This window comes from Micromesistius poutassou (genome assembly GCF_964030765.1).
Source record: "Micromesistius poutassou genome assembly, chromosome: 4".
NCBI lineage: Eukaryota > Metazoa > Chordata > Actinopteri > Gadiformes > Gadidae > Micromesistius > Micromesistius poutassou.
The window spans coordinates 6,426,093-6,443,592 of NC_140274.1; the positions used below are offsets into that span (position 1 = coordinate 6,426,093).

At 50.5% G+C, this 17,500-nt stretch overlaps 1 protein-coding gene across 1 annotated transcript in view; it reads right to left on the reverse strand.

The window, feature by feature from the left end:
• Positions 1–1,794: 1,794 nt before the first annotated feature.
• The window catches only part of robo2 (roundabout, axon guidance receptor, homolog 2), a gene marked incomplete at its 5' end in the record, with an annotated part of 42,885 nt that continues 27,179 nt past the window's right edge, over positions 1,795–17,500 (reverse strand). The window contains 8 exons of the mRNA XM_084467287.1: positions 1,795–2,296; positions 4,640–4,761; positions 6,334–6,500; positions 6,826–6,991; positions 7,172–7,253; positions 9,218–9,423; positions 13,383–13,554; positions 15,693–15,817. Of these exons, the coding sequence (XP_084323413.1) occupies positions 1,949–2,296; positions 4,640–4,761; positions 6,334–6,500; positions 6,826–6,991; positions 7,172–7,253; positions 9,218–9,423; positions 13,383–13,554; positions 15,693–15,817 (1,388 nt within the window). The 3' untranslated portion in view covers positions 1,795–1,948. The remainder of the gene's footprint in view (positions 2,297–4,639; positions 4,762–6,333; positions 6,501–6,825; positions 6,992–7,171; positions 7,254–9,217; positions 9,424–13,382; positions 13,555–15,692; positions 15,818–17,500) is intronic.

The window sequence follows — 17,500 nt, forward strand, 5'->3', positions numbered from 1 at the left end:
CAACCCACGTGCACAGGGGGGGGGGGGTGGCTGCCTTGTTGTTCTTCACATCGCCCCAGTAGCTACAGTCCCTTCATCAGCCTCCACTCACCGGCCAGAGGGAGGGAGGGGATATGGGGGAGAGGGGACTCCGTAATGGGGGTACAGGGATGTTTGGGAGCCCAGAGCGACACCCCCCCCACCCCCAACCCACCCCGACGTCCACACGGACCTGCTCTGCGCGGCTTTTACGGCGGTAGCTAATGGACACCCCTAAGTTTTAATCACTTCTCCCCGCCGCGCTATCCATCTAGGCTTTGTCCTGCACTGCCTGGGTCCCAGGGACTCTGTGGAGCCTGGAGCGGGAGGAGAGAGAGAGAGAGAGAGAGAGAGAGAGAGAGAGAGAGAGAGAGAGAGAGAGAGAGAGGCTGTGGTGGTGTGTCAGCCGTGGATGCAGGAGCAGGTCAGAAATAGAACGAGTGGGTCCTTTGAGGGACCAGCACGGAGATGGAGACGGAGCGGCCCTGGGAGAGGCTGAGACGTGCAGTTGGTTCCAGCCGGGCTGAGGGAAGTGTGTAGGCTTTGTATTGTGTGTGTGTGTGTGTGTGTATGCATTAAAACATCAGCCGAGATAAAGAACATAAAGGTTAAGAACAGAAACACTATTTGTGGTTTGCTTGTATGTTAAGTGTGTGTGTGTGTGTGTGTGTGTGGGGGGGGGGGGAACCAGGGGGGGGGAACATGCCTGGTCCCATGTCTGGGTGTCTGTTTGTGAGTATGTGTGTGTAGGTTCCTGTGGCCAGTTGTCTTGAGTATTTGTGTGTGTAGTTGTAGTTGTCCAGTGTGTGTGTAGTTGTTTGGGTGTGTGTGTGTGTGTGTGTGTGTGTGTGTGTGTGTGTGAGTGTGTGTGTTTGTGTAGTTGTCCAGGTGTCTGATAGTGTGTGTGTGTGTGTGTGTGTGTGTGAGTGTGTGTTAGTGGGACAGCTAGGATGTAATGGTGTGTGTACAGCAGCAGCTTTCTCTCTCCGCCTGGCCAGGGGAGATACGGTGGCTCTGAGGCAGAGGGAATTAATGGGGCTGTCACTTCCACAGGGTGTGAAGCGTCTCAGACAGGAAGACCCCGGGAATCCTGGGACAGCACGGGGCCGTGTTCCCCGGATAAGGAACACGCTTCTCTCTTCTCACGTTTGCATTTTCTTGTCTTTTTTTTACGTTTTATTTCCCCCGTCTCCAGGCTTCTACTGTGCAGCCTTCCCTCCCTCGGACTTGTCCGTCTTTGTTTCCATTTCGAAAAGGATTGTCAACATGTTTTGAACCGGAGTGTGGCGCGTGACTGAGGCTAATGCATTGTGTAGTTGTGGGTTTGTTTTAATCGGAAACGTCAATAAAAGAAAAGTTAATGACATTTCGTAGTTCAACGTTCTGACTCTGCAGACCCTGGGCCCAACAGAAGACACACCTGGGATATTGTGTGTGTGTGTGTTACTTTGTGTCCGGGTGTATGTTTGTGCGACTGTGTGACCCGTTTGTATGTGTCTGTGTCAGTTTCAAGCGACAGATCGGTTTGCGTGTGTGGGATGTGTTTGTGTGTGAGTGTGTGAGTGTGTATGAATGTATGTGTGTGTGTGTGTGTGTGTGTGTGTGTGTGGAGTCTGGCTCCTGTCTTTTTCAGGTTCAAGCGACAGATTGGTTTGCTCGCAGGAGTAAGGGGAGTGAGTGAGTACTCTGTCCAATCACAGCACAGGCCCGCGGCAACATGGAGGGGGGGGGGTTGTGGGGGGATGGGTTGGATTAAGAACCCCACCAATCATAAACCAAAACACAGCCCAGCGAAAAGGTCAGCTGTCCTCTTGACACACACACACACACACACACACACACACACACACACACACGACCCTCAATGTCAATAGGCGCAGCATTAGATCATGACAGAAGGCAGAATGAAAGTGGCCTGCGGGCCGCCGCGTCACGCCATCGCTCCAGATGCGGGAGGACACACGGACCCACCCACAGCCCTTCTCAGTTCCGCGTTGCGGTTGACGACTGCCGCCCTACGTCGTCCCGTCACTCGTCCCCGCTCACCTTCTTCTGTGGTGCGCGCCGTCCGCGACTCGCTGTCCATGCCCTGGAACTCGTTGAAGTACGGCCGCACCTTGATCTCGTAGACGATGCCCTTCTTCAGGGCCGCCAGCACCATGCTGCGCTCCGACGGGACCTTCACGTCCTGGCTCTGCCAAGGCCCCGGGGAGGGCAGCCCCGAGGACTGCCTGTATATAACTCTGTAGCCCTGGATGAACTGGGACTGACGGTCCACCTGCGATAGATTCGACAAAAACACACACACACACACACACACACACACACACACAGGACATTTTTGGTTTAAGCAGGAGTTGATGGTTCGGCAACTTCTCGCAGATTGCGTTGCCAGGTTGTAAGAGGACACTGTCACACAACCCCGTCTGCTTTTTACCCGGCGTGCATCGACTCATGGCTAATGCGACGGCTGTGACTGCTTTTAGCGCGCTTTCGTCATTAGCAAAGACACTCTTAGCGCAATTAGCGCCCTGACATTACCTCACACATCGCGCCACCGAGAAGCCATCCGCCATTCTTTAAATGAAACATCCTCCATCTGCGCGGCGGCGCTCAGAGCTAACAGAGCCTGCTGTCTCTCCTGGTTTATAAACCCACAGCGGTGGCAACAGCACCGGAAACAAAACACAAACAACGCGTCCCGACACGGGACCGGGGATGAGATCACGTGGAGGTCCCTGGGAACACAGGGGGATAGAAACCTGGGAAACTACGAGAGCTTCCACTTCCACAGATGAGGCAAGAGGCCGCCGTGGGAAGGCTTCCATCACTCTACAAACCGGTTCAACTTAGAGAAGTTGGACCCTTTTAACCAGATGGCGGTCAGGGTGCCGTTGGCCGGGGGGGGGGGGAAGTTGAATTTATGTGTGGAGGGAGAAGGGCCATTACTCATTGTAATGTCTTGTTAACAGTAGGAAAAGTGAGCAGAGCTTTCAAGTGGGATATTAACCAGCTGTGTTTTAGTCAGTGTGGCTCGGAGTAAATCAGCCAAACGGCTTCCCGGCTCGCTGTGTAACTTTCATTAATAGAATGATTTGAGGAATAGAAACGCTGAATCGAGCGGCGGCCACTCTGTTTACGGCGCTAGGACCTGATATATTGCGGACGGCGGCGCGTTCTCGTGCTGATTATACACGGCGCTCATAAAGTACAGCTCGCTGGCACGCAGTCCAGCAGCGGCCCCTAGGTAAGACGCATTACCGGGGTCAATAAACATGTCACCAGGAGAAAATACAACAAATGTGGCTAATGTGGTTTGTTCAGAAGGGGAAACAGCCGTCGCTGACTGCTAATGGTCGGACGTAACACCTACGATTGGTTGATTTGCGGTGCCAATGAACCAATAGAGGGGAGCTGCTAAGAAACAGCTAAAGGCTAGGAACTCGATGACAAAGCTTTCACTGTCGAGGTTTTCGTACGTCGTTATCGCCGTGACGGCCGTGGTACGAATCAGATTAACGCTCAGAAAACTTTACAGACAACAATGAAGAGGTTTTCATGGGGGGAAATAAACGTTCTAATAATCAACCACTTCTAAACATCCGCCGTCTGTCTAGAGGAGAGCGGGACTTTTGTGGTTAGGGGAACATAAAGTGTGATTAAAAGGTATTCCTAGTCACATAACTCCATATAGCGGCAGGCTTTTAACTCGCCTGGGAATCGCCCGAGGAGGTGCGCAGCAGAACGAGACACCTGAAGTTCCCCCGACAAACATCTTGATGTTTACGCCATCCACCAAAGTGTCTCATGTTCACTTACTTTTGAGTCGGCAATTAAAATGTTTCAAAAGCGAGAACACTCTTCTTGAGAGGATAACTTGGAATGTCCTACCGCAGGAGCAAAGGAAGAAGAAGAAGATGGAGAAGAAGAAAAGGAAACACTAGCCTGGAGGAATTGCTTTCGAGCTTCAAAGGGAAACAAATTCACATCCATCCCACTGTATGACTCAGGGATGTATAAATCAAAGACGAGGGAGGAACAAAGTTAGGAATCTGAATATCAGAGAGGGGATGCATGGATTTCCCATATTCCTCGTCTTCAAACCCAGCCCACTGCAGTGCTCTGTTCATCACAGGCCGGAGTGAAACTTTTAATTACAGGTTCAAACCTTCCAAAAGGATAGGACTGTAAAAAAGACGCCCGTAGCGTCCCTGATGTCAGCGATTGGTTTTTACACAAAACCGTTTGAGGATCTAGATTTATCTGCTAAGGGAGATGAGGAAACAGACCATATTTGGCACGTCAAAGGCGAGACCTGGAGGCGGCCTCACACTCACATACCACCAAAACTCCTTCATATTCAATCTTAACATTCAAACTTCTAAGCTGAATATAACTGTCAACTCGGACCTTGAAAAACACATGATACGAGTTGGAACTCGCCACTGAGATCCTGACGGAACAGAGAAGGAAGTCAGTTGTGTGAACCCCCTAAAGACCGTTACAGGACCTCCGTTTCTTGAGCTTGTCTGTTTGTGAAGCTCAAGAAACTGAGGTCCGGTCATGAAGGCGGCCTGGAAGTGAGGTTCAACACAGTGTCGTGCTCGGTGTGCGTACTCACCGTCCAGGTGACCTGGATGGTGGTGGGGCTCATGACCACGGGGTTGTGCAGGCGAACTATGACCTCTCCGAGCTCCTTCTGCACGTGCCTGTGGTCCACGCCCGGCGACGGGGGGCTGATGTCTGGCATGGAGGGGAAGGTAGAGAGACATAAAGACAGGATAGATGTTAGAGAGAGAGAGAGAGAGAGAGAGAGAGAGAGAGAGAGAGAGAGAGAGAGAGAGCAAGGATGAGAGAGCGAGAGAGAAAGGAAGAGAGGAGATAAAGATACGGTTTGGTTGAGGGAGTCTGTTTTATAACATTGTGTTCAACATTTCTAATATAATAAGCCTTTGTGTATTACAAAATCTGTCCAACAGCCAAAGCATCGCTGAACAGACAACTTCAATTCAGCTAAGAGGCTTAACATTTCAGGGATTATTACAAATTCACATGACAAAGTCCCAAGCTGTCATCCCCATGAAAATGTCCCCCATGGTTCATCTTCTCGCTGGGAAAACCATGGTCAAATCCGGGACTCATGTGTGACGTCTTCGCCCGGTAACCGAAGATGTGTGCGACCGTGTCAATGAGTCATGTCTGAGCGCAAACCTTAAATTGACTGCAGAGATGATGAATGGACGGCGTGGTCATATTTTCCAGCTCGTTTGCCGTTTTGCATGGCCATGTGTTTTCAGTTAGGACCAATAAAAGGAAAAAGGCCCATCTACATGATGCAATGTGAGGCTGGAGACAGACACGACACCGGGGGGGGGGGGGGGGGGGAGCTGTTTACTGTAGCAACGATCTCCCAGCAAGGAATGATCTGAATTAATAAATATATTCACTCTGAGCTTTCGGTGTGGATTAACCTCAAAGTAATGTGGTGCCAAGTGAGCCCAAAAGGAAGTTATTGGAAACAGATTCATTCATTTTCCAATAACTAATAATGTATTTTTTTGAATCATGTTTTGAATAAGCAGACGGAGGGATGATTACAGGTAAACTGCCAACATTGGTATTCCAACCTTTCTGCTGGGAGTCAAGCTACCACAAAACCATCCTGGCTCTTTACCTCCACCACATATGTTGTTGGGATGACCTTGATTGCAGCCACGATGATTCACTTCCTGCTTTTCTAAATAGACTCTCAGCCTCCACCAACAAAACAGCGTTGGCTCGCCCCGGCCAGTCTTGTGGCCAGCAGGGCCGTGGCTCAACACTGGAGCGGACGGCCTTATTGTATCAGTGTAATGCAGAGACGGCAATCTGTCTGCGGCACCTTAATCCAATCTGCCCTGGGTTCGGAGCCAACCATTTTCTCCTGTTATCATCATTAACATAGCAGGGATTGTTCTAACGCTGTTAGTCCTTCCAAAAGTAGACACTCTGACTTTACATAATGGCCTAAGTGTGGCCGTAATAGGCCATGTGGAGGAGAGGGCTGGTCTGACCTCTGGGAAGTAAAGTTAGAAAGATACCAGCTAATCGCTGTTCATTGCACGGGGGGCAATGAGAAGCTTCTACCATCTACGCTTGTGTTATCTATCAGGGGCCACGCAAGTGCTAAACAGCGTGAATAGCCTTAAACAAAAACAATCCGACATTGAGACACATTTCCGCATGCAGTGTAACGTTTGTGTGGCATTCTTCATTTGTCGGTGTGGATGTGAGGGACCGGTGGGGGGTGGTATGGGGGGGGGGGGGGGGGGGTACCTTGGGTCCGAACAGGCTCCGACATGGGGCTGGGGTCGCTCAGGCCCTGAGTGTTGACCGCTCGGACCATGAAGAGGTAGATGGTGTTGGGCCGGAGACCCTTCACCGTGAACTGGGTGGTCTTCACGTGGTCCGCCACCGTCTGCCAGCTGTTGCTCACCGATTGGCTGCAACGACGACGTTACCGTGACGTTAGCAATGGTTGATACGACGTTACGATCTTCATCGCCACCCAGATGACATAACACGAGACACTTTAAGACACTTTTATTCCCTCCAAAAGGGCATATTCAGTTGCAAAAATAAACAGTGTAAAGCCTGTACGATAAGGTCAAATGCAAATAAGAATAAAAAAGTGGACTATCCCCACACCTCAACCACACTTATGTACACAAACGCATGCAATGGAACACACACACAGGAACACAGGTTCTCTATAGAACCCTGCATCTCCACCATCAACGTGGTCCACACGCCGGCGGCGCTGCTGACCTGAAGGCCTCGATCACGAAGGAGGCGACGGGCGAGGCGCCGGGCAGGCCGGGCTGCCAGGACAGGGACACGCTGTTCTTGGTAACGTCCGTGACCTGGGGCTTGGAGGGGGGGCCGGGCAGCTCCATCTCGTCCCGCGTCTTTACCACCAACAGGCTGCCGGCTTCTGAGGGACAGGGGGGGGGGAGGGTCGGCATGGTGACATTCACGTACGCTCATAAAAGAATGAGATGGAAATCGTTGGCCGATTAATGGCCTCCTGAGATGAGACGATTCCAGACATTTAGGGAAGGGGATAAGGTCATAAGGGGGGCCGGGGGGGTTTAAGGGGAAGGCGATTCTGTACCTTTGACTTCCAGGAAAGCGCTCCATGACGTTTCGCCGCTGGAACTGGCCGCCACGCAGGTGTAGATCCCAGAGTCGGAGAGCTGAGGGTCACAGAACACACACACACACGGTCAGCACGTTGAAAGGCACCCCGCCAGCCACGGACGTCAGCATGGCTTTAGTTTCACGATTAAGACATAAGCGTGGTATTGTCCAACACACACTCAGCACTATTAAATCCTTCCAGGTGGGAAGGAAAGCCCAATAATCCGGTACGAACACCAGTGTAATTAGTAAAAGGGTCCGTAAAGGCTTCAAATCAAAACGGCGTAGCCTGGCCTCTGTTGAAATACACGAAAACAAAATCTCCTTCCGAGTGGAATATCTCCATAATCACACGGGAAACATGGCGTTACCCCCACCCCTACCGGTTTTACATTCCTCTGCCATCTCCCCCCTCAGAAATTGTGCCATAACTGCTCCCTCCGAGATTAGCATTTGCTTTCGCTTCTGCTCTTCGCCTTGCAGAAAGCAGGCAATAAGCAAGGAAGGAGATGGAGTAGGAGTGATCTCCCCCCATGATCCACTTCCCGTCATCGTAAATCCATGCGGTGGCTTCGCGGCTCGATCTGCCGTCGGCCAAATTGCATGTCACTGGTGAGTGGCCCAAAGTGCTGACGCTAATTTCCTAATTAATTCAATTTTCTCCTCGCCACCCGTCCGCGGCAGCACCACCGCTCCTCTCCCTCTTATTTCCCCACCGTCCTGCCGACCACAACAAAGGAGAGGCTAATTCAGTTAAGGTGGGGGGGGGGGGGGGGGGTGGGGGGGGCTGCATGAGCCCCCTGGACCGCTGACAGCTGGCCTGTCTCTCCGCCCCTCCGAGGGAACTTTGCCTGTGTGTGTTGGGGTTTCGTGTTTAGTTATTTTTTGTGTGAGACTCGCCGTCGCGTATTTATTAAATAAAAACGTTGGGGGTCTGTTTTTTTTTTCAAACATTATGGATATTCCGGCGAGAGAGGGTGGGGGATAGTGAGTGAGGGAAAAAAAGGAGCTTTTTAAATCTAATACACCTAAATGGGGGGTGCGAGTGCGTGCGCGGCCACGTATGTGTATGTGTGTGCGTGTGCGTGTGCGTGTGCGTGTGCGTGTGTGTGTGCGTGTGTGTGTGCGTGTGTGTGTGTGTGTGTGTGTGTGTGTGTGTGTGTGTGTGTGTGTGTGCGCGCGTGCGTGTGCATCCTATAGCTGGAGCGCTTCCAGAGCTGCCAGAGCCGAGCCTTTTAGGAGCTGTCGCACCACTAAGTGATAGTATCAAACAATTTACCCCAAAATCAATAGTGCCTATTCATCTCTTTTAAAGGCAATGTGATTCTGCTTGTCCGTCTCAGTCACACGGCGGGGCAAATCAAATCCACTAAGGGGTTCCTACGCTGAATGGCTGCCCACTATAGAATGCACGCCGAGGGCAGCATACGCAGTGTGCATACGTGCATGCTGCATGGAGAGACGACATGAGATGAGACGACATGAGATGTGACAGCAGACAGGAAGAGTGTTGACGGACAGGACGTCAGAAGGTGCGGGGAAAGAGACGGGAAAATGGAACACGGAAAAGGCATTGATCCCACCAGACATGACTCGTGTACCCATCCACGTGAAGGTAAAGATCCTGAATCGAACGCTGTATTTTAAAAACCCATTTTTAGATTACAAGTTACTTTAAGCCGGCTTCACCGTATGACCTAGAACTATGAATAAGCACTTGGGTAATGCAACCCCCTTCGCTCTTAAGCTAAACCTATTACATTTTTGCATGTATTTGCATCCCGTTAGAGTCACAGGTACAACACAAGGGTAACATCACAAATGATACTAACCCAACTCAGTACCGAGCCCTTTTTCAACACAACAAAACAATGTCAAAGGGGTTCTGCAAACAAAGACCTGCATCACACGTACGGTGCGCTAGCAGGGGGGTGGTTAGCGCGCTCTTTCAGCTATAATTACAGGTAGCACTCACAGGGAAGGTGTTATCTAGAGCTCAACACCACAACAGGGGACTCACCTTGACGCCCCTGATCTGGAGGCTGCCCAGCTCCTGCAGGGACATGCGCGGGTCCTTGCCCAGCAGACTGACTCCATCTTTCAGCCAGCTAATGGACGGGATTGGGTCTCCGGACGCCTGGCACTTCAGCAAGGCCACGCTGTCCACCCCCAGCGTCTGATTGGATGGACCCTGACGGATGATGGGCGGCGGCCTGTCTGTCAGAACTGGGGCAGAGGCGGCGGTCGAGTTAGCTTAGCGTCGCGCTGAAAACTGTAATTAGTGTAAATTAGAGTTTTTGAGGCTGTGTTTCACACAAAGTGATTTACATATCAAAAACGTACAATAACAGCAAATAGCTGACATTAAAACAACAGATGTTTGAAAGGATAATAGTTAATTGGGCTGGGTTTTAGGTCAGTTTATACTGGCTCATGATTGTAATTATTTCGACGTTCAAAGAAATACCTTGAAGGAAAAACAAACAAAAAAGTGAAAGAATTCAAATTGTTAAAAGTTAGACAACGTGATTAGAAACGTTGTCTAACTTTTAACAATTTTAAAAAGAGTAAAAACAAGATTAAAAAGAGTAATAATGTGCGTAACAAAAAAAAAACAGGAAATATCCTCCCCACAACAAAACCAAAGGCATAAGTATGGGATGTGGGCACGGAACTAGATTCATCCCCAGGTCTCTGTAATTACACCGCAGTACAATGGCGGTGCACTGGCCTTCCAGGAAGCTGGTGGAGAAAACAGCTGAATACAGTTTTCCAGCCGCTATTGATGTGGCGAGGGGACTCTACCCAATGTTCCCCTCCCCACACAGACACAGCCTCATGTTTATACCCCCCCTCCTGGCTGCGGAACGGCGTGGCCGTGTGGTTCCTGTCCGTTGACCCAGTGTGGGTGCGGATAAGTACTTCATTATGCTCTCCGGGGTGGGAGGCTGTCCAAACAATAGGTGTAGCCCAGTAGTAGCGGAATTACATGAATGAAACAAAGCAATGCATGAGGGCTGCCCGTTGAGAGATACCTTTACTTTGAAAGAGGAAATGGGTTTCCCCAGTATGGGTTCAGATAATTTGTTCATTGTGCCGGCTGGTGGCTGGGAGCTTGTTAAAACAACAGGTATAGTCCAGAAATTGAATTAAATGAATAAAACGCAGACATTTATGAGGCTGTTTGTCCGAATTGAGTTCAACAGGTTGAATAAAGAGATACCTTTGTCTTCAGAGCAGGAAATAGACACTGTTCCATGAATCCACACTGGCTACTTCATGCGCACACTAATATGGAACTGTTGGATCCATATTAGATGGATGCATACCTTTGCAAGCCCTCATAAATCACCTTAGGTTATGTTCCTTCTATTAAATAGTATGTGTAGTAGTATGTGTCAGAGGACAGCTCTTGAATAGTTCAGCTTGTGCTGAAATATGTGGAGAAACCCTGGCATCAAAGCCTCTTTCACATTCATTAGAAGTTATGGATTCATGATTTAAGAGCTTGCTGGTTCCAATTATCAAGTCTACCTCCGTAACCTTTCCACGCACCGGCTCTCTCCCCCACGTCCACCCACAGATACATCACAGGGCGAGGGCAGGAAGTACCCGCAACAGACTTGAATAACACCGCTTCCAATCACCTTTGGCCGTCCTCTCTGTCTCTGTTCACCTAATGAAGAAAAGGTTGTGCGCCCGAAAGTGTGAAATTAACGATGAGACGCTTCGCTTGTTTTTTTGTTTTTTTTATTCCCCCGAGTTTTTCGTCCTTCTCTAATAATGAAAAATAAAAAGCTTGGCCAATTTGAGAAAAACCCAGCATCCACTAAATAATAAACACGGTGCGACTGCGAGGTTAGCGAGTCAATGTTTACATATTTATCAGGGGCTTACGGTCCACAGCGGTCGTCATCATCCTCTCCACTCTCTAAAGGGGGGGGGGGGGTGGGGGGGGGCGCTGAAGTGATGGGAGACAGCCGCTGTGATTAAAGACTGCATAAATAAACTTGACTGGCCTCGGTGTAGCCCCCGCACACATCCTCACCACCTACATCAGGGCTCTTCCCCAACCCTAATAAATTTCACCCCAGCCCATTAGCACTCTGGGGTGTGTGTGGTGGGGGGGGGGGGTGTGTGTGTGTGTGTGTGTGTGTGGATGCTTCCACTGTCACCGCTATCGCCCCTGAATGATTCACGGAGACGGCGCGCCGGCGCTCGCGCTCCGGTCCGGACTTATCCCACACGTTGCGTTCAGAGGATCGGTATTTGTTAATGACTCCGGGGGTGCTTTTCACTCCTCGGCGCTCCGACCGACGCATTCCGCGTTGGGGAGCTGATCTGGGGGGGGGGGGGGGGGGGAGGGGGGTGGGGGGGTGTCGTCGGGAGGGATCAGGAATTTCTCATTAGGGGATCTCCTTGAATCCGGCAGGCTCTCGGCAAAATCCACCTGATGACTGCGGCAGGTGTGGCAGGGACCTCCCTCCTCGTCCCTTCCCCTCCTCCCTCCCTCCGACCCTCCCTTATATCGCTTTTCTCCCCCTCCCCCTGAGCTACAACTGAGCCTAAACAACGCTTAGGTAAACAGAAACGGGTCCAGTTTGGGGGGGCACTGGGGCGCGTTGCTGCAGGTGATTGGTGGGCTACCCCGAGGGCAAACGACAACAAATGTTGACGCTGTGTGCGATGTTGCAGATGGATCATTACAGTGTGGGTTTAGACGGAGAAAAAGTGATTGTGCGGTGGGGCGGCGGGGGTGTTGGGGGGGGGGGGGGGGGGGGGGGTTGTTTAATCTGCGGGCTGTAGCGGGTCCTTCAGGAGAGCACTGGACGTCCGTCCATCTTCCCTCTCCAACAGCCAGGCAGATTAGATGTCTCCACACCTTGCAGGACCTCATCATTCATCGTGCCGAACAGCCCGTTGTCAAGCACTCACTTAATCACTTACCCCCCCCCCCCCCCCCCCCCCCCCCCCCCCCCCCCCCCCCTCCTTTTCCTCTCTCTCTCTCTAGCACACACATAAACACACACTAATGTGAAAGCGAAACACACACACACACACACACACACACACATGCACAAAAACACACACACACACACACACACACACACACACACGCACTTGAAAATACTCAGTTGAGTGCTGATCATTAAACCCAGAGTGACTCAAGGGCAGTGTTTCTCCCCAGAAATAAAAAATAAATGTAGAACATTTTTACAAAATTAAAAAGAACTTACTAATGCAAGAAAGTAACTAGAGGCCAAGGGCAAATCCACCCACAGCGGTTCCTCGCACAAAAGCAGAATTTATTCCAGCACATGAAAAACTAACATTTTTTTAATACACTTGCAAGACTGCTGAAGGCCAAATCCTATTTAACAGACTCAAGGGTAAAGAAATAAGGGAATGTGTGCAAAAATTAAATATCAACAAATTAAAAGCAGAATAAAGAATAAATAGTTAGATGGGAGGATGAAGAAATGTTTTTCCTTTTCAGGAGCGGAGCGGCCCACCAGAAATTCAAACACGTAAACACATTTTTTTCTTTTTGCCCTATTGGCACTTGCACAAATCTGTTGTGTGTGTGTGTTTGGAAACACGCACACATCTGTGTGTACTGCTTACTACCAAGTCATTTAGCAGATGCTTTTATCCCTATTGACTTACAGAGAATTTATAAAAAAAAAAAAATGTTAAGGTCATCGCTGGGCAGGTCATTAGGGCATCCTGCTCAAGTGCCCACAGGTATTAACCCCACAACCTTTTGGCTGGGAGTCAAACTGCAAACCTCCATACTATCTTGCATCCTTTGCGTGTGTGTGTGTGTGTGTGTGTGTGTGTGTGTGTGTGTGTGTTTATGTTGGTACCTACACATATGTTTGTGTTTGTGTGTACCTGCATACGTGTGTATGTATATGTGTGTATACCTGCATACGTGTGTATGTATATGTGTGTATACCTGCATACGTGTGTATGTATATGTGTGTATACCTGCATACGTGTGTATGTATATGTGTGTATACCTGCATACGTGTGTATGTATATGTATGTGTGTTTGCATACATGCGGTCCTGTGTGTTGGTGTTCACGCGTGCCCCTGTGTGTGTGTGTGTGTGTGTGTGTATACTGTATGTGTGTGTATGTGTGTGTGTGTGTGCGTGTGTGTGCGTGCTCCCGCCCCTTACCGTCGGTGACCTCCAGCTGGGCCTTGGCCAGGATGCTGCCCGCCACGGTGAGCGCCTGGCAGATGTAGTAGCCGGCGTCGGAGCGCTGCACCGCGCCGATGGTCAGGTCTCCGCCCGGCGACACGGAGAAGCGGCTGTTGGGCTGCTGGGGCTGGTTGGGAAACAGAAGGTTCTGGAGAGGGAAGGAAAAAACACGCAGATCAGCACGGGAGAACGTGGCCTGGGTTGAGACAAGAGAAAGAAAAAAACAAAACAGGTACGTGCATGCTCACACACACACACGTGCACACTCACACACACAAGCACGCACGCTCACACACGCGCACACACACACACACATATGCACACTATGTGTATGTAGCTGTCGGTAGTGGATGTAGTTCTACTGAGGATCACATTGAACCCCAGCTAACCTACACACACATTCTCTGCTCCCCCCGTCACACAACCTCTCCCTTTCTCTTCCAATCTCCTCGTTCTGCTTTATTCTCTGAATAAAAAGAGGGAATTCAATTATGCATTAATGACTTTAACCACGAAGTGATGGTGTTTTTTTTAATTAGGCCCCCGATGCATCTCTCGCACATGATAAATGTCTGCCTCGTTGTGCTCAAGTGTGACAAAAAAGGCCCCTTTCTCTCGCCTAATTACTGTACTCAATTACGGCCTTAATTTGTTCTTTTAACAAATACCTTCATATCTAATTTATGTCAGCGTGGGTGAGAGCGAGGGCCCCGGGTTGCTGACAGTGATGAGAGCTAGCCCATCTGTTTGGGGGGGGGGGAAACTGTTTGTAAGACTTGTCCGATTGAAAAGCCTGCGTCCTTAATCACGGCCGTAAGACACCGGCGGGGCTGTGAAGGAGCTCACAGCGAGCGACGCTGAGTCACACGGACCCTAGGTCACAATCACAAGACAATCACAAGAAGAGTCCTGCTGTGATTACGCGCCCGTTTTTAGACTTCCTGTTTGTCCGCTCCCTGCACTGTGAAGCGTAACGCTGTAATTGTTGGTCGCCATGGAGTGCATGCGTGTGCGTTGTTTGTGTGTGTGCGCGTGTGTGCGGTGTGTGTGCGTGCCTGTGTGTGTGTAGGTTGGCGTGTATTTGCATTATTGTGCATGCCTGCCTGCCTGTGTGTGTGTGCCTAGATGTGTGTGTATGTGTATCTGTGTGTGGGTGCATGAGGGAGCGTGCCTGTGTGTGTGCAAGTGTATGTGCATCTGTGTGGGTGAGTATGTGTTGCTGCCTGTTTGTTCGGTTGTGTGCGTGTTATCCCCTGTGTGTGTGTGCACATGCCTTTGTGTGTGTGTGTGTGTGTGTGGGGGGGTGCCTGTGTGTGTGTGTGTGTGTCCATGCATGTATATGTGTGTGCAAGAGCATGCCTGTGTGTGTGTGTGTGTGTGTGCCTTTCAGTGTGTGTGTGTGTGTGTGTGTGTGTGTGTGTGTGTGTGTGTGTGTGTGTGTGTGTGCCTTTCATTGTGTGTGTGTGTGTGTGTGTGTGTGTGTGTGTGTGTGTGTGTGTGTGCGCGTCTGAGTCTTTGTGTGAGTATGCCTTTGTGTATGTGTGTGTGTGTGTGCCTGCACCCTAGCCAGTGTTGAATCATATCTCTGGCCCATCTACAAGCCCCTGCAGGCTCCTAATTGGTGGTGTTGTGCAGCGCTGTGAGGACGCACAGGTATTTGAATGAGTAATCTCTCCCTCTCTGCAAGCCAGGGATCAGGATGGCTCTTATCAGCACCGGGGTCAGGGAGGAACTGATCTGAGGCAGGCTGGCTCATCACACCGTCGCTTAGTGGTTCTCTTTGATACTCGCAGTGTAACTATGGGCAGGTCTGGGCTACCACACAACCAAACACACAGGCAGCAACACATCTCACCTAGCTAGAATGGTAGTGTAGTGCCTTTACTGTATGTGTGCGTTTAGGATTGTCTGAGTTTGTCGAATGTATGCATGTGTGTGTGTGTGTGTGTGTCTGTGTGTGTGTTATACTTTTAGAATTTTGTAGTGTTTGTGTGTGTGTGTGTGTGTGTGTGCGTGCGTGAATGTGTGCGTGTGATTTTTTTTGTGTGTTTTGTAATGTATGTGTGTGTGTGTGTGTGTGTGATTCTTTGCATGTGTGCGATTGCGTGTCTGTTGCTGAGCATGCCCATGCAAACACCATTGAGGAGGCCAGGTCTGCACACGAGTGAGGCAGTGGTAAACCACACGTCCTCATGGGAGCAGGTGTAACCTCGCAACATGCAGCGACGGCGTGCCTGTGAGGGGGAGCTGAGTGGAGCGCGGTTAGGCGTGCTTGTTTTGCCTCACCTGGCTGCCCTCCTTCTGCCAGAACACGGCGGGCTGGGGGTTCCCCTTGGTCTCACAGGGGAAGGTGGCGACGCGCCCCTGCGCCACGATCTGGTCCCTCGGTCGGATCACGAACTGGGGGGCCGCTGAAGGGGGGGGGGGGGGGGAAGGAGGGGTCAAAGGTGAGAGACGCCACTGTTAGAAGAAGCCCGGCCCCCCGTGTGAGTGTGTCAAGGTCTTGACACAGAGGTCGGGGGTACGAGTTAACCGTGAGGGAGGGGGGGGGACAGGGGAGAGGGCTGGTGGAGGGGAGGGAAGGGGGGAGAGGGGGGAGAGGGCTGTGGGAGGGGAGGGGAGAGGCAGTAGAGGAAAGACACGGAAAACACTGTGCACTGTCCATGCAGCAGCGCCCGTCGTGTCGCGCGCTCGGCACACAGCGAGACAAACAGAGGCGATCGAGGATGCTACTCATGACTTTCGTTGCCATGGTAACCGGGGTGTTTTTTTTTTTGTTGTTGTTGTGTTTGTGTGCTATTCATTCTGAGGAGAAGCTGAGGAGGCTAGAATGAATGGCGGGTCAACGTCACGCGCATCCCCCACGACAAAAAAAAGACCCCACCGATACAGGGATGTGGTGGAGGAGACTTTGATATCTGAATGTATGCAGAGGTGCGAGCCGAGCCTGGGGTAGGCCGTGTAATGAGCTTAACGTGGGCTGGTCTTTGAGGCGTTGGGCGTTTTTCATCAAAGGATAGCCCTTACTAAAAGACAAGGTCAGAGGAGGCATCTCGGATAAAGGAGGAGAGAGAGAGAGGGAGAGAGAGAGGGAGAGGGAGAGAGAGAGAGAGAGAGAGAGAGAGAGAGAGAGAGAAGGAGAGAAGAAGAGAGAGAAGTGTGCAACAGACTGCAATTTAAAAACAGAACCTCACCTTCACAAAGGAAGGTGTATCTTCGAAACGCACAGCCTCCATTGAAACACTCAACTATCCTGTTTGGGGGTTCTCCGTGGTCTGAAGTATGTCCACTTCGCCTCACCCTGGTGCTCCAGGAATGAGGCAGACATGTCGGACCGGCAGAGCGAGGCGATAGAGAGGAAGGTTGATGGTCTTTAATATGTGCTCCCTCACTCCCTAAACAACCACCACCCTGCAACAGACACCGTCTCCACACCTCCACACGGATCCACTTCCAGCAGCATCACCCACCCCAGGATTCTCCAATGAGGCAAAAAGTCATAAATCAACCATTTTAGGGGGGGCGGCATTAGGACAAAGTGTGAGAATATCTGAAGACCATTCATTTAAATGGACTTTGACTGCATAAAGTCTTAATTACTTCTTCTAATCCTGACACAACATATCTTTAAAGGCCACCTCTGTGTCTTCATAGGCTATCGTCCTTCTTCCCACATTCTGATGTTTTTTAGTGGATAACTAGGCTACGTGAATAGTCAGAGTAAATAATTCCAGACCTTGGCCCACTTCAGAAACAAGACGTATTGAACCCCCAGCCAGGGTTAATACATAACTACAAGGCACTTGTTTATTCTGTGACGCTTGTTGTTAGCTTAAATCCGGGCGGCCCAGTGATGACAAACGCTGTGTTTGTGTCACGATAAGAGATCAAACGGGTCTTTCCGAGAACGAGAGGAAAAAAAAAAAGGGGCATCCACAGAAAACACACGGCAACAACCGACAGCATGCCTTCCCGATTACTAGTGGAGGATAACAATAACAATCGTTAGCCTCCGAAAACCCCAGAGAAGTTTACGACGCAAAAAAAAGAAGTTATTCTTCGTAAGAAGCCTTAACAAGACGAGGATTGTTGCG